Below are 12,879 nucleotides of genomic sequence, written 5' to 3' on the forward strand. Positions count from 1 at the left end.
CACTACCTTTTAAGTCTAAAATTCAGAGATGTGCTGAGAATTGAAGTTGGTGATTATATTTAGAATTAGAATTAGATCGGAACACTGTTGGGCAAAAAGCTATTGCACATTTCTATCACTGGATACCCGGCGGAGTTACAAAGTTCCCATTTTTGAACTACATTTTGACAATTTAGTGTAACACTATGAAACATTTTGATTTAACATATAATTAACAGGAAGTGGAAGCTTAATAAAATCTATGGGGAATTGTGGATGCTGGACAATTATTATATAATGAGGTAAATCGTTCTATTTGTGGGATTTGTGTATGATATCTGTATTTTATTAGTAGGTTTATTTCATGCATGGGAAGCACTTGCGTATCTAGACGATATTGTTGTTAATTGACCATGGTTGAAATTCTTTGGTCTAACAGTCTCCAGATGTTTCTGCTTCTTCATATTTATGGCACCACTTAAACATGGACAGAGAGAGACAGAGGCAGAGAGAGATTCTGGTTAAAAATACTTCAGCTTGAGTTGAAATAAGAAAAGCTAACCATTGCCTGCATTTTAGATTCAGCTTAACAATCCCCAAAGAGGTGTCTGCCTTTGCGTTTGTATGTCTTAGTGTGTGCCGAAGAGAATGTATTATGATTTGGCAGACACGCACCTCTCCTTTTGGGGGTTTATGCCTTTGTTGTTTGTTTTGCAAATGTGTTTTTCGGTCTCAAAGATTAAGATGGGAATTGCATATCCTTCCAGAAAATCATTCATGTTTGTGCGTGAATAATTGTTTCCATGGTTGATTAACCTTTGATTGCCTCAGTCACAACAAAATCAAATCATTAATGTAAATATATGGAGCCTCCAGAAATTGAGCTAAAATTGTTGCTATTATATTAGGCATGCCATTGATTGTGGTAATTAAATGCAATTATACATATTACTTAACCTTGGTCCCAAATTAATTTAATTATGCCTGGTACCCATCTTGCATTATTTATGTGCATATTACATTAAACATACACTATAATTTAATCTGCTACAAAGAAAGTGCATCTTTGGGCGCCATTGGGGGCTGCCCCCTTGCACGGATGAGCCATAAAATGCAATTTCATTGTGTGCAGTGTGCAGTGAACACTTGTGTGCTGCGAAGTGCTGTGTCACAATGACAATGGGAGTTGGAGTTTCCCAGGTGGGCTTTCTTTCACAAAAGTTCTGACAATAGCAGCATTCAATGATTGCTGCCTGAATCTGTCAGTTGGTGAAATATCGTCCATGGTGTTCATTGTTTTTGTTTCGAACTAGCTACAAGCTTACTCCATGTGTCCATTCAAACTTTATCTTTTTCTTTGGCCAGGATTTGCACACAGCAGAGAAGTGCGTGTCACGTCAGCTTTTATACATGCTGCAGGCTCAGTGATGAGCCAATTACAAGGCAGGCTCAGCGACTAGCGAATCACCACGCTAATAACGAATCGGGTTTGAGGGAAATTATTCAAGGCATCCCCTCTCTCTTTCCTCAGTGGCCTGAGACCTTTCGCATCTGATAATGTCATTAAGGCCTCTGCGAGCCAGACATTTCATTCTTTCCATTTCGTTATTTATCGCTCTGTTTGCTCTGCCGAAGCTCCCTCCGCCCCCTGCCCCGGCCCCTGCCCCGGCCCCTGCCGCCACCCCTACACCTCTCCCCCTCCCCCTCTCCAGTCGATGCAAGGCACAGGATGTGAGGAGACGACGACAAGGAGCATAGCTCTTGATAAACACATTTTCACGATCAGACAGAAGCAATCGATGACTCCTAATGTGACACAAAGCATTTTGATTATGGGCAGTAACAGGGTCGTCTGTCTGTCTCCAAGGATATGCTTTCAATTACGGCGAGCTCTGTTCTTTTGCACCACGCTGCCATATCAATATGGGTTTGAAAGGGCAACAGTTGTGCGCACACTGAGCAACGAGAGACTTATATTATATCCTGCTGATGTTTTCTTTAATTAGTTGGGTAAATATTGTTCCCCTCACTCACCGCGGTGAAAAGGATCTTTTGGTAGACTGTCAGGTAGTCAATCAGTCTGCTTTGCAGTCAATTGCACCGTGTGCTGTCAAGTAGAAACTACGTGACCTTTTATTTCTGTCTCTCCTGCAACACGTGTTCTCTCTTGTCTTTCATTTCTCTGTCTCGCTGTCTATGACTGTCTGCCTGCCTATCTGTCTGTCTGTCTGTCTGTCTGTCTGTCTCTGTCTCTGTCTCTGTCTCTGTCTCTGTCTCTGTCTCTGTCTCTGTCTCTCTCTATCTCTCTATTGGTTCATTTGTATCTCTGTCATTCTTTATTCCTGTCTGTCTTTCTCTTTTCCTCACTATTTTGCCTTTCTTTCGCCTTCCCTACATCTGCATTTGAAGAGTTCAGATGCAAACCCCCCCTGAAAGTGCCTTTTCAGAAAATAATCTTAATTCATTTTTATTTAATACAAAGCTATCAAAATTGCATAGGCCTATTTATTTATTTTATTTATGGAATATAACTATTTATATGTATTATCAAGTACATGAATGTAAACCACACCAACGACAGGGTTCTCTAAAAATATAGAAGTGCAGGTCTCCAGAAATGGAGTTAGGGGTATTTGCATCTGAACTCTTCAAATGTTGTGCTCAAAATACCCTCAATACAACCCTGTCACGACTGCAACACTATATGTTTGCATCTGAACTCTTCATTTCTGACTGTCTTCCTGTCTTTCTTTCTCAACTCATTCTCACTATTCCCCTATTTTAATCACTCTTTCCCACTCTCTGTTCGCATTTGCATTCGCTCTAATAAACCTCTCTCTCTTTCTCTCTCTCTCTCTCTCTCTCTCTCTCTCTCTCTCTCTCTCTCTCTCTCTCTCTCTCTCTCTCTCTCTCTTTCTCAGGAGTCTGAGTTGTCAGAGGATCACCCTGCACAAGAACCTCTTCAGCTCCTACGTGCTCAACTCCACCTGCACCCTCCTCCATCTCGTCTGCGTGGTCAACAATCCCACAGTCGTAGAGCAGAATCCAGTGAGTTACAACAACAACCACAACAACAGCAGCAACAATAATACGAATTATAAAGTTTGAATTGACACTTCCTAAAAGTAAACGCTGAGTTTTCAACACCTTCCCTATCCATTTCTAGAAATGACAATGTTTTAATTAATAATTTATAATAATTGTATTTGTATAGCACTGTGTCATACAAGGCATGTAACTCAAAGTGCTTAACAAATGGGGGAAAAAAAACATTGTTTATTTAAGTATGTCTTTATGTATTAAAGAACATCTTGAAACTATTGTTTTTTAAAGTATGTGTTAGCGTCCTCCAAATTAAATGCTACCATTCAGCAAAAAAAAAATGAAGGTGAACTGACAATGAAGCATATCACAATTGCATAGGCCTTATTATAGTTATAATCATAATAATAATTATCTACAGTAATTACAAACAGATATTTTCATCTGATCTCTGCAGTGATCCTCTTCAGGCTTTTGTCTGTACATTGCAGCAGAACTAGAGTACAAGGACGAGGGTGCTTAGGTTGTCTGTGGGTACTGTACAGCAACATTAAACCAAGGTGAATAACTAATACATTTCATTGCAATTATGCAAATACATTTCTGTAAATTAAATGGACTTTTCCATCTGTTCTCTTCAGTTAAACTCCTCGTGTTTTTTTATCTGTAAGTTGCAGCAGACGTAGAGTACAAGGGAGAGGGTGCTTAGTTTCCTTACTGTCCTAAAATCAAACCAAGGTGAACGACTAATGAAGTTCATCACAATTATACAAATACATCACAACAGGGAATTGACTATTCCATTTAATCTCTTCAGCTACTCTCCGCATGCCTTCAGACTGTACGTTGCGGCAGAAATAAAGTAAAGGGAAGTCTAGTGCAGGTTTCTCAGAGATACTGGGTAGCCTTTGATGCTGCAGCTCAATGGACAGCCGGCAGATCAATCAGGATTACATACAAACTTGTTTTCAGTTGTGTAGCGCGGTAGAGAGGGAAGAAGAGGACACTTCGGCCTTATCTGTTCTAGTGTACCGCAGACAGACACGGTGAACAGGGCCGGATTATGATGCCCTTGGGGCCCTAGGCTACAGGTTGCTGTGGGGGCCCCACTGGAGGGAAAACTTCACGGCAAATTTTCAAAGGCTTTGTCATAATTACAGGTTAGGAATTATGAATAACATGTCTACCAACTGTACTCAACACAATAGATGAATTTGTCTATAGTGAATCTTGTCTCAATTCTGGAATTTTTCACTTTGGGCTGGTCAGGGGTCCCCTGACTGGTGGGGGGCCCCCTAGGCTGCAGCCATATCTAGCCTGTACGTTAATTCAGCCCTGATGGTGAAGGAGCATCAGGCTGACTGAGCGACCGGCCGCAAATGGGTTAGCACTGCAGACAAGAGAAACAGTATTATTGACCACTTTCTCCCGAAGGCGTGCACTGTCCCCTGTGTAATCCCCCAGGGAATTACAAACACCAAAAAATCCAATTGGAAGCTACTGTATTGCACTCCGATAGTCCATTTCTGGCTTTTTGACAGGTTGTCGCTATCCTGCCTTTGCTGATAATGCGTTGTACTGTGTTGAACTCTTTAATCAATGCAGCATCAAAAATCTGTGGGTATGTCAGCTAAAAAAACATTTTTAGTTAATAACTTTGAGAGTCAACATTTGCTTTTCTTTTTCCTCTGAAAACCATTACCAATGTAATGGTTTTGTGGTGGCTATTCTGTGTCGAAGTGTTTTGTTTGTTTTTGTTTTTTTTAGTACTTCTCTTATTTGAAATGACCATGCTCACAAAAATTAGAGCTTTGTCATGGAAGGAAAAGAGGACTACTGGTGTGTTGATGTTGACGTGTTTTGATTTACAAAAGCTTTCAGCCAGTCAAAATCAAGGAAATGAGCAGTTTTAGCAAACCTCTTAAAGGGACATTGTGTGAGATTTTTAGTTGTTCATTTCCAGAATTCATGCTACCCATTCAATAATGTTAAATTTTTCATGAATACTTATCACCACCATCAAATTCTAAATATTCATTATGACTGGAAAAAATACATTTTTCATACATGAAAAGGGGGATCTTCTGCATGGTCCACCATTTTGAATTTCCAGAAACAGCCATTTTTAGCGGCAAAAATTACTGTACTTGGGCCATACTACAAAATATTAATTAATTAATTAATTAATTAGTAAACTTTCATGAAAAGATCAAATTTGGCAATAGGCAACACATTTTCAATGAGCAGCATAGTTGCAGTACCTTTTCTGACCATTTCCTGCACAGTGTACCTTTCACTGTATTCTTGTGGTACAGCATATGAAGATACATTGGTAGGCCTATACATTTCTACACACAACTTTTTCCAGTTCCAATCAGCTACCTATGTAGACCCTGGTTCCAGCTGGTGCTCATTACCTGTCTGATTTCAGCACCTCGTCCATTCACGATGCAGCACCCATAAACTCTGGTGATGTATACTATAGTTTCCAGGGGTTTTCGCCAGGACAGCGGCACATATTTCATTCCACGTTTAGAGGGTGGATTTTTTTTTTTCCAAATCTTTTGATTCACAGTTGACCCGACAGCATAAATCTGTCACATTGGAATGTGTGTTTAACTGCCTCAATTTGTACTTGATGCTTCCCAAGATAGAATTCCATCTCTTGTCTTCAGTACACAATAAAAATGTGGTGTTAATTCAACACGTAGAGAGTACTCTGGGCCAAATGCCCTCTAAATTTACTGTCTAAGTGTTGAATTAGTACTATTTTTGTACTGTGTAGCCCTGCTAACGAAATAACATTCTATACACTTGGACTCCTGATCATATCCCCCCATGAAGCTGACACATTTAGCCCCCAGGCTACACTGTACACTGTGCAGTGTTAATTTAACTCTTAGATAGTTAGATCAGCTAAAGGAGTGTTCAATTTGACCCTGGCATTAACACTGAAAAACGCAGCCTACAGTGTAGCCTGGGGGGCTATTCTCTAAACTTTGATATAACGGCTTTAATATGTGCACAGCAAGAGAGCGCACTTGGAGATTTTTTGCTTACTAGAAGCCTCTTACACAATTATTCAAATTTTCGCAGCAGAGGAGTGCCGAATAAATGAATATAAAGCTAAGCGCATGAGGAAGGTAGCCTATATTTGGTGAGAAGCGAATATTCGAGGGCATATATCTCGTTATCTGTGTGTGTGTGTGTGTGTGTGTGTGTGTGTGTGTGTGTGTGTGTGTGTGTGTGTGTGTGTGTGTGTGTGTGTGTGTGTGTGTGTGTGTGTGTGTGTGTGTGTGTGTGTGTGTGTGTGTGTGTGTGTGTGCGTGCGCGCCTTTGTGTGAAAGTCTCTGTGTATGTGTCTTTGTGCATTTGTGTGTGCGTGCCGCGTGTTTGTGTGTGTGTGTGTTTCGTGCTCATGCATGTGTGTGCTTGAGCCGTATCTGGCAGTAATTAGATTGTCATTTTGATGCTCACTCCACAGTCATCCTTCCTTACGTTCCGTTCTCCTCTCCCCCCCACTCCACCTCCCTTAACTCCATTTTGATATGACCTGTCATATTTTTCCTCCCTCTCATGCTGATAATGTCACGTTTCTCACCTCACACTCATAATCCCCTCTGGCTGCTGAGTTGGACCTCAGTCTTTGCTTAAATTGTTAAACCTGTCATCGCCGCTGCTGTGCTGTGAGACTGGACGGAATGGAATGGAATGGAACGGAATGGAATGGAATGGAACGGAACGGAATGGCACGACGGCCGCTGGGCTGGGGGAAAAAAATGAAATGACAACGATGTTTCAGCACACAGCACAAACACCGGAAATGACCCTTGGCATTGTGTGTATGTGTGTGTGTGTGTGTGTGTGTGTGTGTGTGTGTGTGAATAACATTTTTAGCTAAAATACAATTTTGAACCAAATATATATTCCCAGAAAAAAAAATTGTATTGTAAGCTGATCTCTCATTATATTCAGTTAATTTTGAATTACACTACAATATTTATGATACATATGAACACGCAATCCCATACCAGCACCCCCATGTAATATTTAACATGTACAGTATGCATGTGTGCACACGCATACATGTGCACACACATACCATACGTACACACACACACACACACACACACACACACACACACACACACACACACACACACACACACACACACACACACACACACACACACACACACACACACACACACACACACACACACACAGAGCGATAGGGCTGAAAGGGACATTTTCTTTCTTTCACACACACAAACACAGTGTTCACATGCTGGTTTAAATTTTTAATGTTAGCTAAACTGGATGATAAGTCAAGCAGTAATTGGTACTCTGTAGTGTGGGTGATGTAGGGGCGTTATTTGCGGTTGTTGTTGTATAGGAACCACATAGGCTTCCTTCATTCCCAGCGGTCTCCGCAGTTCCAGTTTGCTTGGAAAGATTTATATAGAGCAGTGCCCTCGCTCGGTCTACCCATCTATGCACTCTAGCTCTCCTTTTCTTTTCCCCTCCATTTTCTCTCCATTTTCCCCTGTATCTCTCTCTCTCTCTCTCTCTCTCTCTCTCTCTCTCTCTCTCTCTCTCTCTCTCTCTCTCTCTCTCTCTCTCTCTCTCTCTCTCTCTCCCCTAGTTGTCTCTCTTTCTTTCTCCTTCCTTCTCTCTATCTCCTTCTCTCTTATCTCCTCTTTCATTCTCATTCTCTCTCTCCATCTGACTGTCTTCCTTTTCCCTTTCTTTTCAATTTCTATTTTTCTTCCATTTTCTTTCCAATGCCCCTCCCCCTCCTCTTTAATTCCCTTTCTCATTTGTGTGATTGAGGTCCTGCTGGTTAGAACGTGTTCTTTCTGTAAAGCTTGTCAAGTCCACTGATTTATACTTAGAAACGCTAGATTATTTGTAAAGAAAAGAGTAGTCTGTCACCAGCTAATACCCATGCTAGCTGAAACTATCTATATACTATATTTGGGATAACCTATTTATTTTTGTGGCACAGTGAATAATAATTGCATCATATTGCTGGTTTCCCATTATATTAGCCTAGGCTGCTTGTTAAGATAAAGTTGCGGAGATAAATTATGGTCATTTTTGTATAATCAATTGTGTTTATAGATGTTGCATTTTTGTGCTTTGTTTTCAGGACACAGTAAAAAAATGTAGTGTTCATCCAACACTTAGAGAGTCAATTCAACATCTTCTAGTATTTGGTCCCAGATTACTCTGCACATGTTGAATTAATGCTGCATATTTTGCTGTGGAAATGTGGCTTGGGGCTGAGTAAAATTGTTGTTGGTAACGCCTTATTTTAGGGATACATCTATAAGCACTAATACATACAATGTTAATGCCTGCATAAGTAACTCGTAAGGCATGTACTAAGCAAATGCTAAGGCCTACTACTGTAGGTCCTTACTAAAGTTAAATTGGTAATAAATCCCTTATTGTGCATGAACAACACATTTGCGAATACATGTCTTGTACATGCCTTACAAGTTACTTATACAGGAACATTGTATATATTAGATGCTAATAGATGTATCCCTAAAAAGTGTTACCAAATTGTTCTGTAGACAGACATAAATAGAAATACTTACAACAATGGTCATCTGGCTGTTCCTGTTGTAAGTAAACAGACGACCAATATGTTTGGAAGATTGAGGATTGGGGGCTTAATTATTTTCATATTTCCTTAGCCTTACTAAATAGAGGTTTGACTAGCCAAGCCAAATTATCTCAAAGTAAGTTGTCGATGTTCTAATAGCCTTAACCCTTAATTAAGCTTTAACAAAAAACCCAATTAAGCCTTGGCTTCATTTGGGTATCTCTATACGAAAGCCCAACTGGGAAACTCCGAAAGCGAAAGCCCAACTGGGAAACTCCAACTCCCATTGTCATTTTGACACAGCACTCCACAGCACACAAGTGTTCACTGCACACTGCACACAACGAAATTGCATTTATACCTCACCCGTGCACGGGGGCAGCCTTTACCTCTTCTTCTTACCTCTATTCATAAAGTTATGGTTAAATAGAATAAAATGAGTGAACGTTTTTTTTAATAATTATTAGACAGAAATTAATTCCTCCAGCAATGAAGCAAAGCAATAGGGAGTTCAATTAGGAGGCTTCCCACTTATTCCAAGCTGACTGAACCCTCTAGTCCAGACCTGGGCAAACTCGCCACATGTGGCCCCCTGAGCCATTTCATGTGGCCCCCAGAGCCTTTACAAGAAATACAACTTTTAAATCCAAATTCAAACTGTTACTCAACATTCTTAAATGTTACCTAAAACAAGAGTCTTATGAATGTAAGATTAAACAAAGACAGGCTTCATCTAAAATACATTTAATTACAATGTGCAGGAATATCATTGCTGCCAAGTTACGTTAGCGTACACAGTTTTATTATTGACACGGGCAAATTTTATGTGGCATCCGGCCCTTCGGTCAGTATTCTAAACCCAATGCGGCCCTGGGGCCGAAATAATTGCCCACCCCTGCTCTAGTCTCTTCTAGAAAGCCCTTCTGGCCTCAGGGACTTCCATTGCAAGCGAATTCCTCTTTCAGCAGCATAAGTGACCACCACAGTGCTCTTCTTGTGTCCCACAAGTATTTGTTTTGGTTATGACAGCATCTATTAGGCTTTAGCCTTGCTTCATCCAGACTAATGGCACGTCCCAATGTGTTGAGGGAGCCCATCAGGCTTAGCCAAGAAGGAAATTAATTGTTGTGTCTTGTTACCGTGGAACCATTTGGACGGCACTTACTGCAGCGTGAGAGGGCGAGGAGGGGGGGGGTGTGACATCTGATTTTGTTTTTTGTTTTCCCCCAAGGAAATTATTTCTTGTCTCACCAATAAGTCAATAAAGTTAAAGCCCTCACCAACATTATATTATTAATTGTCATGAATTTGAATGGCATAGAAAATGAACACACATCTGCATTCCACTGCAGTCCCTATTTGTTTTATCTTACCTGTCACCTTACCTTTGATTCTGCGCAGCGATCGTGAAGTCAGTGTCCGCAAGTAATGCTGTTGATTGGGGGGGAATGTTGGAATAAGTTTGAGAACCACTGCTTTAGACTAACTGTGTCATCCACACCTCTATGTGTTGTGGAAATGTCATGTTTCATTGATCTAATACCACTCGGATCTGGAGTGTCCAGAACAATTGTGTGTTTTTTGTTGCTGTAACAGGCGAAGGGTTTGGGGGTGGGGGGTTGGGTTGGGCACTGACCGTTTAAAGGGGTATGCCACTATTTTGGGGGTTAATACAGTTTAAATCGTTGGCCAGGGTTTATATAGGTGGTAAAGTGTCTTATTTTTCATGTAAGCCGTTGCCTTGTTTTAAGACAAGTTAAAAGAGGGAGCATGTCGCTAAGCTAGTGAAAGTCAATGGATCCGTGTAGCATGTAGCAATGCTACATGGATGCATTGACTTTCACTAGCTTAGCGACATACTCCCTCTTTTAACTTGTCTTAAAGCAAGACAACGCTTCACATGAAAAATAAGACACTTTACCACCTTTATAAACCCCAGCCAACGATTTTAACTGTATTAAGCCCCAAAATAGTGGCATACCGCTTTAAGCACGGTGTCATCCACTCATTTTTACATTGCAGACATGCTTTTTGTTTTATCTAGTGCCAGTGTCCAGATCAAAAGACGCCGCTGCCATTGAGCTAATTGTTTCGAATTGTTGCCACGACAACCTATAGCCTTTTCAGTGCAGATGGGATCGTTGGGCAATCCATCTTGCTGTTTGCTGAAAACTCTCGCCTACGTCATAGCAACATTTCCATGACATTACCAAGGGTCGTATGTAACAGATTAAGACGTGGTCATTTATCATTTTGGATAGGGCTGCACAATTAATCGAAAATAATCGAAATCGTGACAAAATCGTGAAATTGAAGTCATGATTTCAATCGTGATTTTATCGTGGCAATAGTGACCTACCTTTGAGAGCGTCCTTGAAACCAGAACATACTGACAGGCTGGTGTTTATGGCCAGAAATCTGTCCACCTACAGTAAGTTTCATGCTATTGCCTTTACATAATTATTACAATTCATTTTATTTTGCTCATCCCGTATATAATTCATTCTAGGTTATATTTCATCTTGTTATAATTTTCAGGAAAATCTACACAAAAAAATCAATAATCGTGATTAATAATCGTGATTACGATTTTGACCAAAATAATCGTGATTATGATTTTTTTCCATAATCGTGCAGCCCTAATTTTGGATAACAACATCTTATAACAGAAGCTCAGCATGGAAAGGTTAATAACAGAGGTGGGGAGTAGAGTGTGACTGAAGCATCACGGTGGGCATTGTGAGTAACAAAAGACCCCTTCCTGTTCTGTCTGAACAGTGCTTGAATGAGACAGCATGCTGTCTAGTTGAAAGATGACGCTCCGTCAGCATAAGAGGCCACTGGGACTTCAAGTCAAGTCCCATCACAACACTCATGGTTTTTTTTTTTTTAATTTGTATTGTTTTTTTATGTACAGACTTAGTATATGCCTCCACTTAAATGAGGCAAACAAACCTTGGCACTTCAACGGGTCTATAAAGCACTCTGATAAAACACATATTGACGTTTGAGTGTGCGGCATAAAAAAGTAAATGGCGCGTGATAAACCTGTAAAGGAACAACCTCCATCTTGGCTGCCGTGAGAAGCATATACAGCTTTATGGCAGATCACATAAGAAATGTGCGTGGTTGGAATAGAATAGAATGCCTTCAGGCATCGTCACCGTGCTTACATGTAAGTACATTACACAAGTACATGTATATGTACAAATATGCACAAATGTAAGCTACAAATGCAATGAAGCTGAGAACATGTCACTATAAAAGCAGGTCTGAAAACATGTCACAATAAAAGCAGGTGTGAATTCAAATTGGGATTGGAATCATCAGACTTGTACTGTATGCCATAATTATAAAGGCTCAATGTAAATCAAAGGAACCCTCTTAATAACATGTGACTTGGAAATATAAAATAGAATAGAATGCCTTCAGGCATCGTCACCGTGCTTACATGTAAGTACATTACACAAGTACATGTACATGTACAATATGCACAATATAAGCTACAAATGCAATGAGGCTGAGAACATGTCACTATAAAAGCAGGTCTGAAAACATGTCACAATAAAAGCAGGTGTGAATTCAAATTGGGATTGGAATCACCAGACTTGTACTGTATGCCATAATTATAAAGGCTCAATGTAAATCAAAGGAACCCTCTTAATAACATGTGACTTGGAAATATAAAATAGAATAGAATGCCTTCAGGCATCGTCACCGTGCTTACATGTAAGTACATTACACAAGTACATGTACATATACAATATGCACAAATGTAAGCTACAAATGCAATGAGGCTGAAAACATGTCACTATAAAAGCAGGTTTTGAAAACATGTCACAATAAAAGCAGGTGTGAATTCAAATTGGGATTGGAATCATCAGACTTGAACTGTATGTCATAATTATAAAGGCTCAATGTAAATCAAAGGAACCCTCTTAATAACATGTGACTTGGAAATATGAAATAGAATAGAATAGAATGCCTTTAGGCATCGTCACCGTGCTTACATGTAAGTACACTACACAAATACATGTACATATACAATATGCACAAATGTAAGCTATAAATGCAATGAGGCTGAAAACATGTCACTATAAAAGCAGGTTGTGAAAACATGTCACAGTAAAAGCAGGTGTGAATTCAAATCGTTGTGTTGAAATCACCAGACTTGTACTATATGCCATAATTATAATGTAAAATCAAAGGAACCATCTTAATAACATGTGACTCGGAAATATGAA

The 12,879-nt window shown here is 40.0% G+C and overlaps 1 protein-coding gene across 1 annotated transcript in view; it reads left to right on the forward strand.

The window, feature by feature from the left end:
- The window catches only part of calcr (calcitonin receptor), a 123,833-nt gene that overhangs the window by 85,591 nt on the left and 25,363 nt on the right, over positions 1-12,879 (forward strand). Inside the window, exon 10 of the mRNA XM_063185953.1 lies at positions 2,901-3,027. Within this exon, the coding sequence (XP_063042023.1) occupies positions 2,901-3,027 (127 nt within the window). The remainder of the gene's footprint in view (positions 1-2,900; positions 3,028-12,879) is intronic.

The sequence above is a fragment of the Engraulis encrasicolus genome, chromosome 20 (assembly GCF_034702125.1).
Source record: "Engraulis encrasicolus isolate BLACKSEA-1 chromosome 20, IST_EnEncr_1.0, whole genome shotgun sequence".
Taxonomy (NCBI): Eukaryota; Metazoa; Chordata; class Actinopteri; order Clupeiformes; family Engraulidae; genus Engraulis; species Engraulis encrasicolus.